The sequence below is a fragment of the Aphanomyces astaci genome (assembly GCF_000520075.1).
Source record: "Aphanomyces astaci strain APO3 unplaced genomic scaffold supercont1.52, whole genome shotgun sequence".
In the NCBI taxonomy this organism is placed as follows: domain Eukaryota; phylum Oomycota; class Saprolegniomycetes; order Saprolegniales; family Verrucalvaceae; genus Aphanomyces; species Aphanomyces astaci.
In genome coordinates, this window is record NW_009798315.1 from 99898 (window position 1) to 118292 (window position 18395).

The 18395-nt window shown below is 44.3% G+C and overlaps 5 protein-coding genes across 7 annotated transcripts; 4 read left to right on the forward strand and 1 right to left on the reverse strand.

Annotated features, from left to right (window-relative positions):
- Positions 1–1793: 1793 nt before the first annotated feature.
- H257_13912 (hypothetical protein) lies at positions 1794–2869 on the forward strand. The gene has a single exon (XM_009841601.1). It carries the CDS (start codon positions 1892–1894, stop codon positions 2813–2815), a length of 924 nt encoding a protein of 307 aa, XP_009839903.1. The 5' UTR covers positions 1794–1891; the 3' UTR covers positions 2816–2869.
- A 1375-nt stretch (positions 2870–4244) lies between these two features.
- Positions 4245–6710, forward strand: H257_13913. 2 transcript variants are annotated; one of them, XM_009841602.1, is made up of 6 exons: positions 4245–4338; positions 4384–4677; positions 4751–5311; positions 5971–6195; positions 6241–6363; positions 6453–6710. In XM_009841602.1, exons 1-6 carry the CDS (start codon positions 4258–4260, stop codon positions 6603–6605), a joined length of 1437 nt encoding a protein of 478 aa, XP_009839904.1. In that variant the 5' UTR covers positions 4245–4257; the 3' UTR covers positions 6606–6710. The 2 variants fall into 2 exon arrangements, with proteins under 2 accessions (XP_009839904.1, XP_009839905.1); XM_009841603.1 differs by having other exon boundaries at positions 5971–6363.
- Positions 6711–7266: 556 nt separating this feature from the next.
- H257_13914 lies at positions 7267–13136 on the forward strand. 2 transcript variants are annotated; one of them, XM_009841604.1, is made up of 14 exons: positions 7267–7625; positions 7806–8001; positions 8437–8469; positions 8689–8798; positions 9267–9453; positions 9511–9612; positions 9774–9854; positions 10251–10357; positions 10511–10650; positions 10759–10880; positions 11907–12021; positions 12074–12190; positions 12800–12884; positions 12957–13136. In XM_009841604.1, the coding sequence occupies exons 1-14, from the start codon at positions 7507–7509 to the stop codon at positions 13057–13059; spliced, it is 1617 nt and encodes a 538-aa protein (XP_009839906.1). In that variant the 5' UTR covers positions 7267–7506; the 3' UTR covers positions 13060–13136. The 2 variants fall into 2 exon arrangements, with proteins under 2 accessions (XP_009839906.1, XP_009839907.1); XM_009841605.1 differs by lacking the exon at positions 8437–8469.
- A 376-nt stretch (positions 13137–13512) lies between these two features.
- H257_13915 (hypothetical protein) lies at positions 13513–15415 on the reverse strand (the record flags this gene model as incomplete). The annotated part of the gene is made up of 9 exons (XM_009841606.1): positions 13513–14004; positions 14117–14189; positions 14285–14361; positions 14606–14653; positions 14767–14821; positions 14875–14926; positions 14981–15108; positions 15183–15214; positions 15313–15415. The coding sequence occupies 9 exons, from the start codon at positions 15413–15415 to the stop codon at positions 13661–13663; spliced, it is 912 nt and encodes a 303-aa protein (XP_009839908.1). The 3' UTR covers positions 13513–13660.
- A 993-nt stretch (positions 15416–16408) lies between these two features.
- Positions 16409–18331, forward strand: H257_13916 (hypothetical protein). The gene is made up of 5 exons (XM_009841607.1): positions 16409–16541; positions 16610–16687; positions 17108–17383; positions 18048–18127; positions 18223–18331. The coding sequence occupies exons 1-5, from the start codon at positions 16485–16487 to the stop codon at positions 18284–18286; spliced, it is 555 nt and encodes a 184-aa protein (XP_009839909.1). The 5' UTR covers positions 16409–16484; the 3' UTR covers positions 18287–18331.
- The last annotated feature ends 64 nt before the right edge of the window (positions 18332–18395 follow it).

Here is an 18395-nt window from a genome sequence, read left to right on the forward strand (position 1 = left end):
ACTGTCCAGCCCCTCAAAATTCGCAAAATAATGCGGGAAAGCGTGAAGGGAATGTTATCCGGTGATCAAAAATTAGTCAATCAGATGTTCTGATTGGCCAAGAAGCATGGACAAGTGTTATTTATAACAATATTATGAAGTATATTGGTAATTCGATTTCAATATGGACTGGGGCTGCCAATCGAATCGACGAAGCAAAATCGACGGAGTAATCGACGGAACAAAGTAGCCAATGAAATTTTCGAAAAAACCTTTCGACCAATCAAATTACAGGCGTATCCGGTGCATTTGCCAAGCTTCTCCATTTCACAAAGAGTTGAACGTTTTATCGGACAGGAGTCACAGTGAGTATAGTTCGTTCAAGTAAAATGACGCTCGACGATTTCGTCGAATCTACCGAAAAAACCAAATTTAGCTCGAAAGGACAAAACTCAGTATATCGAAGGGAGTTTACTGTATGTATTGTGGATTCGATACGATTTTTCAGCCCCCCGACGAATGGTATTTCGCACCCGAATCGACGAGCGATTGGCTACTCCACTTTTTAATGGATTTGATTAGAAGGAACAAGTATATTCAGCCAATCAGAACTCCAGCGTGATTCATTTTGGATTAGTCAAACACGCGAATTTTGGAGTTTATAGCGAATTCACAATATGAATCGTACTTACTGTATATGGGGATTCGTAGAGCCGGTACAGCACTTCAAGTCCAACGACTCAAAATAAAGTACTGTATCCCCCATTGCTTCACCGCTGCTGAAACTGACCAAACATTGACAAGACTCGTCTGGCCAATTTATGTGTGTTCGTTTCTTGTAAACAGAAGATCATTCGTTCCTCCTGTCAATCTCCTTCCAATTCTATTGACAGGGAACTGAACTCCCGTTCGAATGAGCGAACTACTGTACCACGTAAAGTCGCCCCAGCTTGGCCATATCACAAAGAAGGATAGGAATACAGTACACGCAAGTGATAGGCTAAGGATTCCAGCTTACTAGTACTCGCCGTCGCGTGCGTTGTTTTCAACACGGCCACGGTGTTTGACTGGGGAACACGAGCCATTCCTTTATACGTCATGGATCCCATACTAACACTCAATGAAGGTTGGATAATAAGTAACTTACTAGTAACGTGGAATACGAGGTGAGCCGGCAGTCACAGTGGCAGTAATACTACAACACTGTTGCAATGTTAACACACTTTGTGCGGCCAAATAGTGTTAACATTGCATCCAGTGATAGTAGTGTCAAGTACTACCCAGTCAGGCCGCCGACGACTCCAACGTTGGGTCAGCAAAACGAATTCGAACCAGTGGAGACAGTAGAACTAACTGTACAATACTCAATGTACAGCCCAACGCTGTGTGGCTCCTCTACCACAGTACACTGTAGTAGGTACTACTGTAGTACTTGAGATTCCACATGGTAGGTACCGGTCTTACATTGATGTTACATGTAGCTACAGTACCGGTTCTGTACACCCCAGATATGTACCCCCTCGGTCGCCCCCTTGAAGGGGGCATCACTCGTTCTGCCTCATGCTAGGCGCAAGTCTGTACCAGCTTTCGACTTTTGTCAGCAGCAGTCGACACCACAAGCCATCTAGTCTACAAATCTAACAGTGAAACCACGAGTCCAATACGGATCACCCACCTCCCATCTGATATCAATCGGGATGCCTAAAACTGCAAGTGTCACGAAACGAGCATACAAATATCAAGTACATATTCAATGGTGTTGCTCGTGTCGCACCATCTGCAAGTGCCAGTATACAAACCCCAAGAGAACCGGTGAAAGAGGCGTTTCGTCACCGTGGCATGACCAAAGGCCCACCAATTTAACCGCCGGTTGCTTTGGCGTCGCAAACGTCGATTGACAGACAACACAAGCATGGAATATCATCGAAGGCACGGCGGGGGCTACACCAACTATGCCGTCGCTCTAGCCTTCACTCTCCTGTCGACGGCTACAGTCCACGCACAGCCGACTGCCGACCCAGCCGCGGCGACCTCGACGTCGGTCCCAGACGCAGTCACCTCGACGTCGGTCCCAGCCGCAACGACCTCCACCGCCGGCTCGGCCGCGGCAACCTCGACGTCGGTCCCGCAAGTAGTTGCCAGGGGACTCAACTCTGGCGCCACAGCTGCGCTCATCATCGGCCTCGTTCTCGCAGGATGTACCATCTACGGCGTGGTCATGTACCTGAAGCACCAGCGTCTCCAGGATGCGGCGCTGGCCACTCGCAAGCTCGACAGCCACGACGACTCGCCACCATACATTGAAGCAGGACGTCACGGGTCCGATGACTTTGATGCGTACTTTGGCAAGCAGCCGCCTTTGAATGGTGCTGCTGCCTCACACTGCGTCAAGTTTGCGTCGGCGCGAGGTGCTATGCTAGCACCGCCTCACGTTGCTGTGGACATAAATCTATTACGCGCCAAGTCGACTCCCGCCATGCTATCGTCGAGTATGTCCAAGCAGGACGCTTTGCCTCGTGTGTCGATGGCGGCAGTAGACGAGACACCGAATGACACTGTCACAGCGATGCGGTCGTATCGCAGCATGATCCAACAGACTATGGGCGACAGCGTCGACGTGGCGTGGATGAGCCCCGTGGAAAGCTCGCGGAGCATGTTTCCATCCCGACAACCAGCAAGGGACGAAGATGATGACGAATTCGAGTGGATGAGTGCGTTGGAGTCATCCAGAACGAACAACCTGCACGCGATGGACACAATGCGCAGCGCGTTAGACTATGACTTGGCGGAAGAAGGCAGCGACTGCGGCAGTAGCACGACCACTTTCAACCTGTAAACAAAGAACCTGGTCCTTGTTATGAACGTATTATTAATAATATGTGTACGAAAGAGTTGGTGTGACCTTCCGCCTCGATCAAGCGGAACATATTGTGAATTCGCTATAAACTTCCAAAATTGTAAATAGTGTAGCTATATACTATTGTGCTTTTCACATATTTTGGCTAATCTGGGTATAAATACCCGCTTTTAACCAGTGGGTGACGAAGTTTTAGATTAATTCAACTTAGTTTTAGCTAATCGGAAGTACCTATGATTGGATGAGCAAGAGCTGTTCCTGCAGCATATGTTGCTAACCTGAAGCGTTTGCCCATTTCATTTCGGCAAACGCGGGGGATTACAGAGTGGATTACCTAATACACGCGAGTGTGATTCTTGACTATGCTCGATAAAGGTTGATGTTGAGTGCTTCTTGCTCGACTTTTCGTGCCAACGAGTTGCTAACAAGCTGGCTGCAAAGCTCGTGTGAGCTGGTGCACTGCGAGCTTACCCCAGTAGGTCATTACTCTGCATGACTGCTTGGCCACGGGAGTTAATAAAACGAAGTAGTTTTAGTAAAACAACGCAAGTTTTAGATCAGCCAATGACAGAACGGTGGGGAAGCTTACTTTTACGTCGAGTGCAACTTCAGTTTAGGTTAAACTTTGGATGGTTTTAGGAGCTAAAACAACGGGCAAAATATGTGAAAAGCACAATAGTACTTCGTAGTTCTAGCTACAGTAACGTTAGTTAGCCAAGAGGATGACATACTAACCCTGTAAAGTTATCCACACTCATGTTAATTAACTTGCTTTCACCATCAGAGCATGTACTGTACGGTACGTACACTTCTGTCATAGAGTGGACATGGAATTCCGAGAAACGTAGGACCAGCAACTAGTACGTGTATAGAGGGGCATATACCTTGTCCTATCGTGGCCTTGCAATGCCTACACGAATGAGGTGGCATTGACGGAAAACTTGTCTGTATCGTTCCGTGGAGATGTGTTGGAGTGGATTGACATAACTGCGGACACCGAACAGCCAGGCATCCTGTGGGCTTGGCTTACTTTCACAGCAAGCATTGTACAGCATACTCCATTGTGTAGATTGCATGCGACGTTATCTGTGACTGGGTTTGCGAGGTCCGAAGCGTATTGTGCCTGAAGAATTGCACAACTATGAAATGTCTCGTTCAACTTGACCACCACCCTCTCCCAAGGACGACCACTGGCTTTATTATCTCATGGAATGTTTGGCTTACATTTGTACTATTCCATCAACATTTCCTCAATATTTCGTCAAATGCTCCCCATTTTGCATACTTTGCTTTGTTTTTCACGAAATATTTGTAAATTTTAAGCTCCTCTACAGTATACCATGGCATCTCTCCTGATTGGATCTTTCCTCCCATGAATTGATTGGTGTTCGACGCCCACTGCTTGCTTCTTCATTAGTACGATGACGACCACCAAGCTCACGCACCTTGTCGTGGATGCGGGTGCCTTGATCAAGTGCACAGACCTGACCAATGTGGCCAACGTAGGCTCCTTCCTCCCCCTCCTCCACCTCCTCATGCTCTTGTAGAACTTGTGGACGACGAGCGACGTGCTGGCCGAAATCAAAGACTCCAAAGCGCGCCGGTTCGTGGCGCGCCTGCCGGTGGAGCTCAAGACGCGTGATCCGTCCGAGAAGGACATGGAAGCCGTCGTGGCGTTCGCGCGGCTAACTGGCGACTTTTCGTTCCTGTCGCTCACCGATCTGCGCATCATGGCGCTGACATACATGTTTGAGCGCGAACTGCATGGCATCGACCACATTCGCAAGACGCCCAAAGTATCCGAGACCAAAGTCACAGGGCCCAAGATTCCTGCATCCAAGGTATCTATCTACCCATCTCCATCTCCCTTGATTGAAAGCGCAGGGTGGTGGAAACTGATTTGTTTGCTTTTAGGTGCGCTGCCGCTACCTGCAAACGCCCGGTGGGTGCCGCAACGGCGCCACGTGCCCATTTAGCCACAACCTCAAGGACAAGGCTGCCAACACGGACCCGTTGCCGCCCATCGACGCCCCATGTCGTTATTTCAACTCGGACACGGGCTGCAACGCCGGCGACGCCTGCCGGTTCCAACATATTAAAGTGGACACCACCTCGACCACTTCACCCGATGATGCCAGCGCACACACGACGTCTTCCCAAGTGGAGGCTGCGACAGTTGAAACCCTAAGCCCCGTCCAAGAAGTCGAAGCGACGGCGTCGGTCGAGTCGGCCGCTCTACCGCCGACGGCCGCCGTCGGTTCGCTGCGCAATGCCAACGTCAAGTCGCGCATCCTCAGCGCCGGATTTGGCGCGTCTACCAACGCCGGAGCAGAAGGCGATGACGGAAAGAACTGGGTCCACAATGATAACAAGGCCGAGTACACCCACAGTCCATTTGGCAGTGGTAAGCTCACCCAAGCAATTGACGCAAATGTCGTTCAAGTCGGGTGCATCACTACCGATTACTCGATGCAGGTACTAACTAGTCATGATCTCTACTAACTACATCATGTCGTGTTTTACCCCTATTGATTTAGACTTTTGTGAGCTGGTACGCTCCAATTGTAGCGATCGATTCAATGTTGTACTGAAGTTTGTATGTAAACAGTAGTGGATTGTATGTTTCACACTAATTGAAGTCACACTCTAATTCGAGGTTGACGATGGTTTCCTGCAATCTGATTGGCTTATTCCTTGTGCTGTACGTTCAGTATGAACATCGAGTCTGGGACATACATTCAGCTTTTTGGATGTATTGTTATTTCAGGCACACTTGGATATTTATTTGTATGCGGATTTGGCAAATCCGTCGATCGATTGTTTGTCCTGTGAATGTGGAATAGTTGAAGCGAGAAATTGATTGGTTACTGGATTTGTGTGCTGTGTTTTGATTGGTCCATTTTTCAATATTGTCGGTCAATTTTAGTAGAGTACCCAAACTCTCCCATCTTGAATCGAATGGACAATAATCATATGCACATTATACATTGATTGCAGTCTCAGTGTTTCCAGAATATTGCTGGGTTGGTTGTTTCAAACGTGTTTCAAACGTGTTTAGAACGTTGATCTGCCTGCAACGGCATAGCAGTCTAGTGGTTGCTCGGCTGGTTTAAACGTGTTTAAAACGTGTTTAGAACGTGCTGCTTCAAATGGGGTTGCACTTGATCAGTACCGATGGCATGGTAATCAACCGCGTAAAGCAATGGGTTTTAAAATGCGCGGCTTGCTATAAAACTACCACCGAACTCGACCGCCAGTTTTGCCCCGTTTGTGGCAACAACACGATGGAGCGCATCGCGTGCAGTTTGGACAAGGACACGGAGCAGTTGACGCTGTACACACGCGCCAACCGGCCAGCGGTACGCTCGTGGCAGTATTTAAAATGGATTTTAAATGTTTCGTAGAACCTCCGAGGCTCCAAGTTTTCCCTGCCCATGCCCACGGGCGGTCGCAGCGGCGACTTGTTGTTGCGAGAAGATCAGCTCATGCATGGGATTTGGGCCCAGCGTCAAAAGTCGTCGGCCAAGGTGCGTTTAAAATCTTTTTTAATGGTGGAGGTGATTTAAAAAACGCTTAAAATGACCTGATTGTTTGATATTATTTTTACTGCATTTAGGTGCTCAAGAGTGCGTTTGGCGAACACGTGGCCCATGATTTGGGCGTAAAAGCAGAAAAGCAAACGACTATCACGGTCGGGTATGGCCGAATGAACCCAAACTCGCAAAAGGGCCGCGAACGACGGGGCAAGAAGAAGCGCCACACGGACTAGTTCATACTATTATGTCCAAGTTGAGCTTGGTTTTCTATTGGATTTAGACGACGGCAAAAAAAATAAAAAAGTATAAAAAACGATGAATTTTCGATTCGAAGCACATTCACAATCCACCTAATCATAATGCTTCAAAGTATACTGCAAGGGACTAGTTAGATATTGACACCGTTGTGAAATACTGTATCGCGCACTTGTCCACAGCGTTATTGCTTTTCCTACCCTCCTTGCAAAGTCACTAAATAAATGTAATCTAAATGGCAATTCACTACGAATTAGCATAAACTGGTGCTACACTGCTAGGTACATTCATCCATTCTAGGGCGGGCTTCCCACACAGCATTGCTACGTTCGTTCGAAGCTTCTAATCTGCTTCACAACAATTTTTCGATCATACGGCGAATCCGAGCCAAAACAATTTGGGCTTGTGTTTTGATAGGTGGTTATCAACGTCAATAACGTTAGCCCGTTAATGTTGTTTGATCACACTAATACACGAATTACATATGAACGCGAACTTTACTACCACCTGATTGGCTCAATCATCTTATGGTATTTTTGACTTCAACATGCCAAGTGGAATTAAGAAAGGCGGGCATGTAGTTATTTATAGCTCGAGGCCGGTTCGTAGGCGGTGGGTTGGTTTCATTTGTAACTGCACAACTGGTGCACGTGTATATACACGACACCTTCGACCCTTTCGGCCGCGTTCTGGACAGTCCATTGCTTCTACTCCGCGTGGCGACAGCAGCATTTGTGTAGCGCTATATCGAGGAGCATTCTTAGCATTGCACGACCAACCACAAACACAATCACACGTCTTCGTTTCCCCCCATCGGCTTTGTTTGGTTGACAAGTACACCCCCTGTATTCAAAATCGTCAGTAACAATCTCAGCCAACATGCCAAAGAAAGCCCTGTCGTTGGATGAAGCCGTCGCGCAGGGCCAGCGTCCGTCGACCCCTCGATCCCTCGAAGCTTGTTTGCGAACAGGCATCGACCCCGACGAGATTGTCCCGAGGTAGTCTCAGTCAATCATGCAAATATCACCACCACCCGCAAGAAATCCGATAAAGGGCTTCTATTTATTTGGCTTTGAATTCAATGCCCAACGTTCCATCCATCCATCCCTACCCGACGACTTGGCCATGCTTTTCAACGTCTTGAACTGCTATGTGTGATGATGATGATACTTATGTAGATTGCTGGAAGAGTTTCTCAGCAAGTTGCGCAAGGCTGACGACGTCGAGCGCGAAGCCGCGCAAATCCGATTCAACCATTTTGAAGAAGGCCGACAGATGAAGATCAGATTGCTCAAGAAAGAACGGGCGAGTTTGGTCGAAGCTGGGTACACGTCGTCGCCGTCACCGCTGACAAAACACGCTAGTCCGACCAAGGTAGTATTATTAGTGGAGTCTATTCGCTAAAAGAGTTTGACCCTATTGAAGCTTGTACAAACTATACCATACAACCATCCAAATGTTTACTATATATCAGGTTTTGCCCAATGCCGAAGCACATTCACGTCGTCTTATTGTCCGAATTGTTTGTTCTGAATTTGCAATGTCAAAAGTGTCCTATGTCACACTAATTTCAGTCATACACTAAATCCATAGGAATGGTTAAGAGTGGATTTCATTGGCTACTTGATTGTAGTGTGCTGGGTTTTGATCTGCTCATATTTGCATTGAGCTCCCAAACTTTGCAATTTCAAATAGAATGGAGAGTAGATGAATTGGATGCTGTTGTCGCGTTCGTTTTACGATGTTATCCTTTTATGCCTTGTCTATATACGACGAGATGCTATGTCTCGTGTGTGCTTTTACTTGTAGCCAAGTGAAGGCACTACCAACAACAGCCCCAATGTACGACCCGTCTATCTCAGTTCCACTAGTATCGTCTGTATATACTCTTGTTGATGAATATATACGAGATCTCTTGATGAGATTTCCATCTGTCCATCGCATGATGTATCCACATATATAAATTTATTTATGTAGTCTGTCGGTTCAAAACGTGCCCAGGGAATATATATATATATATATATATTGACTATATTGACTATATGTGTGTGTTTGACGTAGAAAATCACGTCGCCGTTCGACGTGTTCACAGCGCCCGAGGACAAACTCGTCGTGACCGACTCGACCATGGTTGAAATGGAAGAAAAACGGTTCCAAGCTATGAAAGTTCGGTATGTACAATATATATATATATATATGTATATCATATATAGTATTGTCCTTTTACCCAAATTTGGTGTTTTGTGCTGATTCGGCAAATCTATCGGTCGAGTCTTTGTACTAATGAATTTTGTGTATAAATAGTTCTCTTGTGATTGATATCACACTAATTTTTTTCACGCATTAATTAGTGATTATGGTTTCCTGTAATCCGATTAGCTAAATCCTTCTGCCGAGTCTTTTGTGCACATTTTGTTGTGTCGATTCATCCTCCATGTCACTCCAGTATAGAATAAACTCAACAATATGAATACTACGTCCGGGGTTGTGGAGGTTCGGGGTTCGTTGACGTTGGATCAATATTTGTCCACGATATATATATAAATATATGAATGTGTCACCCTAATATCGTTCTAAATATATATCATATATATATATAACAACCCCATGTAATTGTTCCTTGTATCGGGATGCCACAGACAAGAGCGAGAGATTGCAGGCATCATTGAAATGGAAAACAAGATGGCCGAAATTCAAAAGCAAAACGCGGCGCGAGAAGCGGTGGAAGCCAAGCGCAAAGCAGAGTGGGAAAAGGAAAAGAAGGAGCGCCGCGCCGCTCTCATGGCGGCAAAACATGAACGGGAACTCGCCAAGAAAAAGGCCGAAGTACAATATATTTAAATATTTTATATTTGAAATATATATATATCATCGTATGTACAGGACGCCGAGGCTGTTGCGAGGCGGATACGGGCAAAGCGCGAAGCGGAAAAAGAGAGAATTCTGCTAGAAGAAGGACGCAAAGAAGAAAAGCAGCGGCAAATTGTACGTTTCAAATCTCGAGATATATAATTAAAAATGAAATATGAGGACCCTACGACTAAAAAAATGGAGATATATAATTAAAAAGGAAATATGAGGACCTACGACTACAGATTTGACTGGGATTTATATGAATTCGTGGAAACGTTGACGACAATGCGTAGGAAATGGCAGAGCGCGAATTGGACAGAAAACTCAAAGCCGAGCAACACCGACGGGACACGGAAGAGCTTCTTCAGCAACAGGTAAAAAGGACTGTGTAGAATATTACAGAATGTCCGAAGTGGGATAAACTGGTAGTTGGTTGTCCAAATATATCGATCGATCCCATTCATCTTGACGTTTTTGAATGGCTTGTTTTGACGTTACGAATTATCTATTTTATTTTGATGCCGTGGGTGGATATGGGTAGAAGCATAGTCAACTTCTACCTATTTCATTCAGCTCCATTAAGCTCAATCGTCATTCTTGTGTGGCTATCTTGATACATTGTCGATAATGATAAACACAACATGGCGATGCTATTTGTACGAATCTGGATCGAGTTATTGTTGGGACGGAAATATTTGTTTATTTAATGGGTTATATATGTGCTCTGGTACCAGTGAAAGCTCATCAGTATTGCTAACTGTTGGTTGTAGGAGAATAAAATCATGGAGAATCGGAGGCGTGTGATCGAGCGGGAAAAGCAGGCGCAGCGGAAAATGGAAGAAGCCAACGAACGACGTCGACAAGAAGCGCTAGTTCGGTACGTACGAGTATATATATATATATATATATTACAAGTACATCGTAAAATATATATATATTATATATAGATTATACATGTATTGGACGTATGATAAATACTGATGATACATACTTACGACAATACATCGGTTTTACGAGTGTACTATAATAGACGGGAAAAAGCCAACACTCGGATTCAAATGGCATTGGAGCAAAACCAACAAGTGATGCAAAAGAAGAAAAAAGACTTTGACGCCAAGCAAACGCTGGCCGCGGCGCGCGCGATGGAAGTCCACAAAAAGGAAATGCTAGGTAACCGAAACTACGCATACCTTTACATTATATAAATGTACTACAACATGGCTAGTTCGTCGAGATGTGTTAAGAATAGTCGATCGATAGTGATGGGGATTTGTGTAGATTTGAAGGCACGCGCCGAACGCAGTCGAAAAGAGGAAGAAATTCGCATCCAGCGGGTCGAAGCTGCGCGAAACAACCAGCAAAGCCGCGTGCAAACGATCGTGGAAAAGCGGTCCCAGCTCGTACGTTGTCCGTTGTGTATTTTTGTGTGGACATTCAAGCTACATTGATATGAAAGACATGATAGAATTTAGTGTATTTTGGACGGGAAAGGGTCGACTGTGTATCTGGTATATTATTGGGTTTTTTACGAATCCAAACTATGCCTGGTGAAATTGGACAAAGGCCCTTTTTTGTGTATTTCTTGTTGGATGGTGGATTATAAGCACTCTAGCAAATCTTCGATTGTGTGTGGTCCTTGGTATTCCTATATAAGGCGATGACAGTCACGAAAAATTGTCAGGTTGGAGTGTTCATAACGAGTGATAAATTGTGTGAACTACTCAAAATGTCCGCCCGCGGTTGGTTGAATGAACCGCCAAACAACGACCAGACCTGTGAAATTGAATATAATGCGAAGTTAAAGAGGGATATTGATGACAACATGACAGCGTTCATTCGTTTTGGCCAATCAAAATTCAACATTCATCCTTTTGATCCAATCATACTGCTTTGCTCGATTTGTTGGCGATTTCAACAATCCCACTGGCAAATTCGGATCAAAAACACAATGCTATTGTGGGGATGTGATAGCAACAACGATCATCAGTTGCCTTAGGGGTGTTGTCAGGCGAAGTTTGGCCGGCTGCGACTTTCGCGTTTGCATATTCAGTGTGTTGATGGATGATGCGTCGACGAAGTTTTGTACGATTTGATTCATGTGTTTTTCACAACACCGAGCAACCAGCTAATGGGTTGTGTGCTTTGTGATATGTTGTATCGCATCGTAAATATATATATACAGAACGAAGAATGAACTATTATATATATATATATAACGAAGAATGAACTATTATGTATATAACGAAGAATGAAATAATATATATATGACGAAGAATGAACGAATATATATATAACGAAGAATGAACGAATATGTATATAACGAAGAAAAAACTAATATATATATAACGAAGCAAAAACGAATATATATATAACAAAGAATGAACTATTATATACATATATTACTAAACGGATACGATGGGTTGCAGGAGTCACATTTGGACGTGGTGTACCACGAACGCATCAAAGATCGGACTCTCAAGTGCGTCGAGCGCGACGTCACGTTTGAAGAAAAGAAGGCGAACGTCGAACGCATTAAAAAAGGTCAACAAAAGTCATCAATTTATAGAGGTTTTTATTCACTCCATATGTATAGTCGAGGAGTTCAACCGACTGCAAACCCTCATGAAAATCTCCCAAGAAGACTCGCGGAGCCGCATGATCAAAATGAAAAAGCAGGCGCTGATTGAAGCCCGCAAAAAGATTGCTCTTGGTATGTGGAAAATATGTTGGTATTTATATATATATATATATAGTATATTTGATGTGGGATAAGGCATGGTATAGTCCATTTTGCTGAAACTTAGCCTTAGTCGAGGATGTGAGTCGGATTTGAAGCTGCTTCAATGTATGGTATACAAATTAAAAGATGAACATATTGACGTGGCCAACCTATGCAGATCGATGATTGGTTGCAATTTCTCGTGAGTACAGTCTGATTGGCTTCCCAGATACATTTGTTACCTTCGTTCGATTCAACTCGAAAGTCCTTATTGGAACGGATTTGATAATGTATATATATATTATATATTATATATATATATATATATATTTATAGGACGAATAGTCGTTTAGGCGACAAGCTTCGACGGGTTGTTTTACGTTGCAAGAGTTTCAGAGCATTCTCCTTACACTTTGGTTGATACTTTCTACTATGCCCACAAGCAAAGAACCGATGCCACTTCAATTTTATGATGAATATATATATACTTGAATATGTTACTTTGCTTGATAAATATAGGCACAGCAGGATATGGTTTATACGGCCATTGGATTATTCATTTTATTTTTATTACTTGAGTACGAATTGACCATGTTGTAGAGTCGTTGGTTCGCAAACATCGCATCGCCGAAGCCGTGGGCAACATGCGCATTTCCAACAAGTGGGATAACATCAATGAAATCATGTACGTGATAGATATAATAAATATATTATGTTTACTAGATAAAAACACAAATATATATATATATATATATAGGGAGAGCGCGACCACGTCAAGCCCAGGCAAGGACAAATCGCGCAAGAAAAAGCTGTCGAGCTCGAAATCGGCGTCCGATTTGGAAACCCCCACGTATTTATGAGATGTAAAACCCACCCCCCCGTTGATTACTACATAGTAACGAACGACTGTAAACCCAACAACACGTCATAGCTTGCAAGTAGTGTGGTTGTTGTAGTGCTCATTAATTACTACGTAGTAAGCAGCCACGAGTCTACAAAGCTCTTTCGTATCAAAATATATGCAATAGTCATTTGCGACCAACGCTGGTGGTACTTCTGCAAGAATGTTATTGTGCCGTTTTTTACCCAAAATTTGGCCGACTTTTGTGCTGAATCGCCAAATCTATCGATCGATTCTTTGAACGGAAACAGAGGTTATGACGTGATTTGTATCACACTAATTGAAGTCACACACTAATTCGATATTGGTTGGATTGTTTCGTGCGATCTGATTGGCTCAATCCTTCTGCAGATTCTTCTGCCCATTTGGTTGTGTCGATAGAATAAACACAACAATATCGTATCAGGTTATAGTTCCAACCCCATTACTACATAGTAAGCGATCCATAGGCGACGCCAGGTGCAAACCATCGCCAGCAACGCTGCTCCTGTCAACAGACCAAGTACTACTAGTAGTATTAGTAGTACTCTAGTAACTACTAGACTAGCACAAACGGCAGGTTAGTCCGAGTCGTTGTCGCTCGTTGTGAGGTCAATCGTCGATCGAGTTGGTTTGGACTGGGGCGAGTGATCGATGAGGATCCAGTTTTGGTGGCTGTTGCCATCGGATGGCTCTGGCTTTGTTGGGTTGGGAGTGATGGTAGCCACCGGGGCAACTTGTTTAGAAACGGAGGAGGATGGTTGGAAGAACGAGGCAATGGATGGCTGGGGACGTTTGCATTTCTTGGCTGGGGGGGCATCTGAATTGAGTTTGCTGGCTTTGGATTTGAGCGATTTGGGCGGCGGCTCCTTGACTTTGATGTACGACCCACCGCACGTTTGGGCATGTGTGGCCCACCACGGGTCTACATGATACTATTATTATTATTTATTCATATTCCACTACTCGAAAAATAAATAAATAATAATTCAAGTCAGCAATCTCCGACGGTCGAGTTGATTGGTTTCAACATATACCTCTCGGACCAGGCGGTCGATTCATCGCACGTTTCACCATGCCAAAGTAAGGAGGTTTGGACTGACAAGGTCCCTACATAAATAGTATTTATTACGACAGATTACTCTTGCATTCTTCTAGCACAAGTAAATATATATATAAATGGGCACGACAACTCACGTACGTACACTGCACTTCCACCAATGCACGCGATACGTGTCGACTTCGTCGTGAAAAGTGTGAAACACGGTGATTTCCGTTTGAGCTACAAGCAGCCAGTATTAGGGACTTTACAGTTAGTATGTACTACTACTACTACTATGTAGTAGTAGTAGAATGGGGTAGAAAACGTGATCAACTCGATGAAAGGGGTACTAACAGGCGTCAGGCATCGACTCTAGGATTGCCACAGGCTATAGTGCTCTAGTAATACTAGTAGTATACATAATACTATGAAAATCCAGAAATATTTGAGTAATGATGCTAAACTACACCTGTACTGTACATACCCATCTTGTTGATACGGTTCATGTGGAACTGGAATTGAGGTCCATGGTCTAATCAAATGCGTGAGTTAATATTAAACCAGATAAAGAACCAAAATATATCGTTATTATACGTATTATATTTATTAATATATATATATCCCAAGCATAGTATACATTATTACCTTCGTGGTCTCGTACAGGACTGTGTAAGAACAGAAACGCATGGATCATTTCGTGCTACCACATACAGCTCGTCAGGTTGCATTGCCACGGTACGACATAATGCAGACCAGCAATGTATTGACCAGGTCTGCCCTCGGACGCAGCTTCAGGAGCGGCTGGCTAAGGACGAGATGTTGTGAGACATGGACGAAGGAGCGAGGGGTGAACGATGACCTGAGGCGAATTGAGCAAAAGCCAGACGCCGGTTGGAAGCTGCACAGACCGGCACACAGCGTCATGCGCGGACTCCACTTGATTTCGCAGCCACGGAGGTGGCCGTCAAAGAAGAGCGTGTCGTACTCCTATAGACAAGTCGTTCGTTGGGGAAAGGATGGGTGTGGTGGCGGAGTTGTAGTGTGATGTAGGTAGTAGGTACCATGAACAACGACCAGACATCGGGCGTCGGATCTAACCATGAATGCATGCCACGTATGACGATGAGGACTGGGCCTTCCACAATGGACGTATGCATGCACAACGTCCATCTACTTGATGGCTGGACGTACCTAGATACTCGTACTCTTCCGCCAAGAGGTTCATAGCCGCCGCCGAATGTTCTGCGACGTCGGAATATTGGGTGACGCGATTCGACGGGTTTGATTGGCTCATGTTGGGTTTCAACAGCCAATGGAATCCATTTGGCAAGAGCAATCTCGAAATGTCCAAGTACAATCAGGCTCTGGTTCAATATTGTGCTTTTCACTGAACTTTGGACTTCGCAGTCGAAACTTCAAAGCGATTTCGAATGTATTTTCCATGTTTTCCCCGACTGATTTTACCCAATCCGAAGCGACAGGGCACGAGACTGGTAAAATCTCTGGAATGGAGTGATGTGATTGGCTTAAGACATTCATAATCTCTTTGTTTAGGCTATTCGATTCGCCTCCCCAGTTCCAATTTAGTGTTGAATACACAATATAACAATTACTCATAATACTAACTATACGTATGGGCGCAGTTCCGTGACACTTTTTGGGGCCCTTCGGTGGAGGGGTTCCTTTACTCCAAATTGCTATTATAATAGTGTTTCTTAAAGAGGAGAATTAATGCAGTTCGTAGAACTTAAAATCATGTCGAATTTCGTATTAGCGTTGATGGAAAATGAATTAAAAGAGTGGAAATATCGATAGGCTGAAAACAGTTCCGAGCCACTTGATTTTATCCAGTTACCTGTCAAAAATTGCATCTGATTGGCTGAAAATTTTCAGAGTAATTGTTTTCTACCAATCATGCATCGTGGCACGGAACCAAGTTGGCACGGAACTGTGCCCATATTAATAATACTGGCACTATTAATAGTACTCCGGAGTACTACGTATTACTATTAATAGTACCAGTAATAATAGCGACTGCAACCACAATGGCTTCATGGATATGAGTACTACAGTAGTATAGGCCTTCCCTATGGCGTTATCAAAGTCGAATATTCAGCTTTATGGTCGCTAGGAATTTCATTTTTAACAGAAACAAAACCAGCAGTACAGTACTTTCGTTCAATTCTATTATAGTCGAACGTTAGTATTAATATAAATTTCCACCCGTTATCCGTTTCTAAATATAGCTGTCGTATATGTACAAGGATAAACTTTGCACATTGCTTGATGGAATTCGAGTCTATTTTTGACACGGTAGTCCACCCCCATCATCCCCAGTCTTGCTCGGGACGCCGCACTCTGTCATGACAACGCGCCGCCACCGCATCAGCGACAAGGCGTTTTTGTCCTTCTTCATCCCTGTACGTGCCTCGTGTGTCAGAAACTCTGGCTTCGTGTGTCAGCAACGTTCTCACATACGACGGCTTAGATCGCGTGTGTGTTGTTCGTGTCCGCCCCGGTATTCGTGCTCAAGTCGTACGCTGATCCGTTGCTAGAAACCACAGAGGTATGTACGTATATAACGTTACCCCTCCACCTGTTGCTTTGTCTTCATGCTCTCTCTCGTACTATTCGGATGTGTTATCTCATGAAATTCCAGTTTACTTTTTCAGGTGGATTAAATATCATAACGTTACTACTGTTCGCATCCAACGACTTTCGATATTGCTCTCTCACTCTATATTGTATACTATTGTCTGTACAACATGCCTACTACTGACTGGATCTTTCTAGTGCAATATGCACCTGCGTGTTGAGCTTGATATGGACATATCCAGTTACATGAAAGACAAGATAGTCGTTCAGATTAGCGTCGTCCACCAATGTAGTCTCCCCCTCGGTTAACGTTTGTGCGACGACGACTACCACCAAATATTATGCACAGGGATCTTCTTGTTGTTGAGCTCGTTTTTGCATGCACTGATAGGGCGTGCCAGGCTTGTGGAGACAAAAGTTTAACTGGTGGTGGCAAAAGCAAGCGTGGCCTCTTCTTTTGCCCGTCACCACCGCCGGAAAGCCATCCGACCCCGAGATTCCGCTCGTGTTTTTACACGAAAAGTACCCGCACAATGGCCATAAAACGCTGCGCCTCCACGACAAAAAGTACTTGAAAATGGCCGAATCCATGCAAAAGTCGAAATATCCGTCTGAATTGGGCTATGTGTACATTTTCGACGCGAAAGACACGCGCGACTTGCCCAAGGTAAGACATCTGACATTTGATACATTGTTTGGGTAATTTTAGATGTTTAGCATGGTGGTTTATCATATTCACGTTGACATTGTTCACATGGACAGTGACGTCATTTGCTGCTTGAATTGATTGGAAGACCATGCTATTTTAGTTGGTGTGTTGCACTTCATTATTTCGTACCTACGACACATGATACACAACTAAGTTTAAGAGGAATCTTCATTCGTTTTGCCAACCATACTGCTTTGCTGGATTTGTTTCTGGTTCCCAAAATGGGCAAATATGGTGAAACATGGTTATATATCAGAACGTATACTACAGATTCCACGCTCGTACTTTTTTGCGTTCAGCCAACCAACACGTTTTGTCTTGCTTGACTTACTTCTTGTGGATGCTATATTATTATCCTTTTACCCAAAATTTGGTCTTTTGTGCTAATTCGCCAAACCTATCGATCGATTGTTTGTGCGTAAAATTCGTCCTGTGTTACACTAATTTCATGTTGAATTGGGTTGAAGAGTGGATTTGATTGGCTACTTGATTAGTGCTCTGGGTTTTGATTGGTTGATCGATTGTCTGTCGATTTGGCGCTGCTCATTCTATTTGAGCACCCAAACTCTCCAATTTATAATCGACTCGACAATATTATATTTAATCTGTTGATTGTGTGCAGGGCGAATTGATTCAAGTCGACGGCTTTGAGTGGAAAGACGACGGATGCTTGCTCTCGACGACTCGCAAACGGAGCTTTCGGTGCGTCAACTACTCGTTCTGTTTGGATCTGTTCTAAACCTGTATATATATTATATATATACATGAATATTCGTAACGAACGAATATATTTGTAGAATCAAAAGCATCCGCCGCGACCCGCACCAAGGCATCATGTATGCCAAGGTCGAATGGATCTAACTAAAAACGAATAATACATGATTAAACATGTTTTTGCTAGCCCAACTTTGTCCGATTTGTGAAACTCGACGGGTGGTGGCGGAAGCAAGCGTGCCCCTCTTGCCAGCAA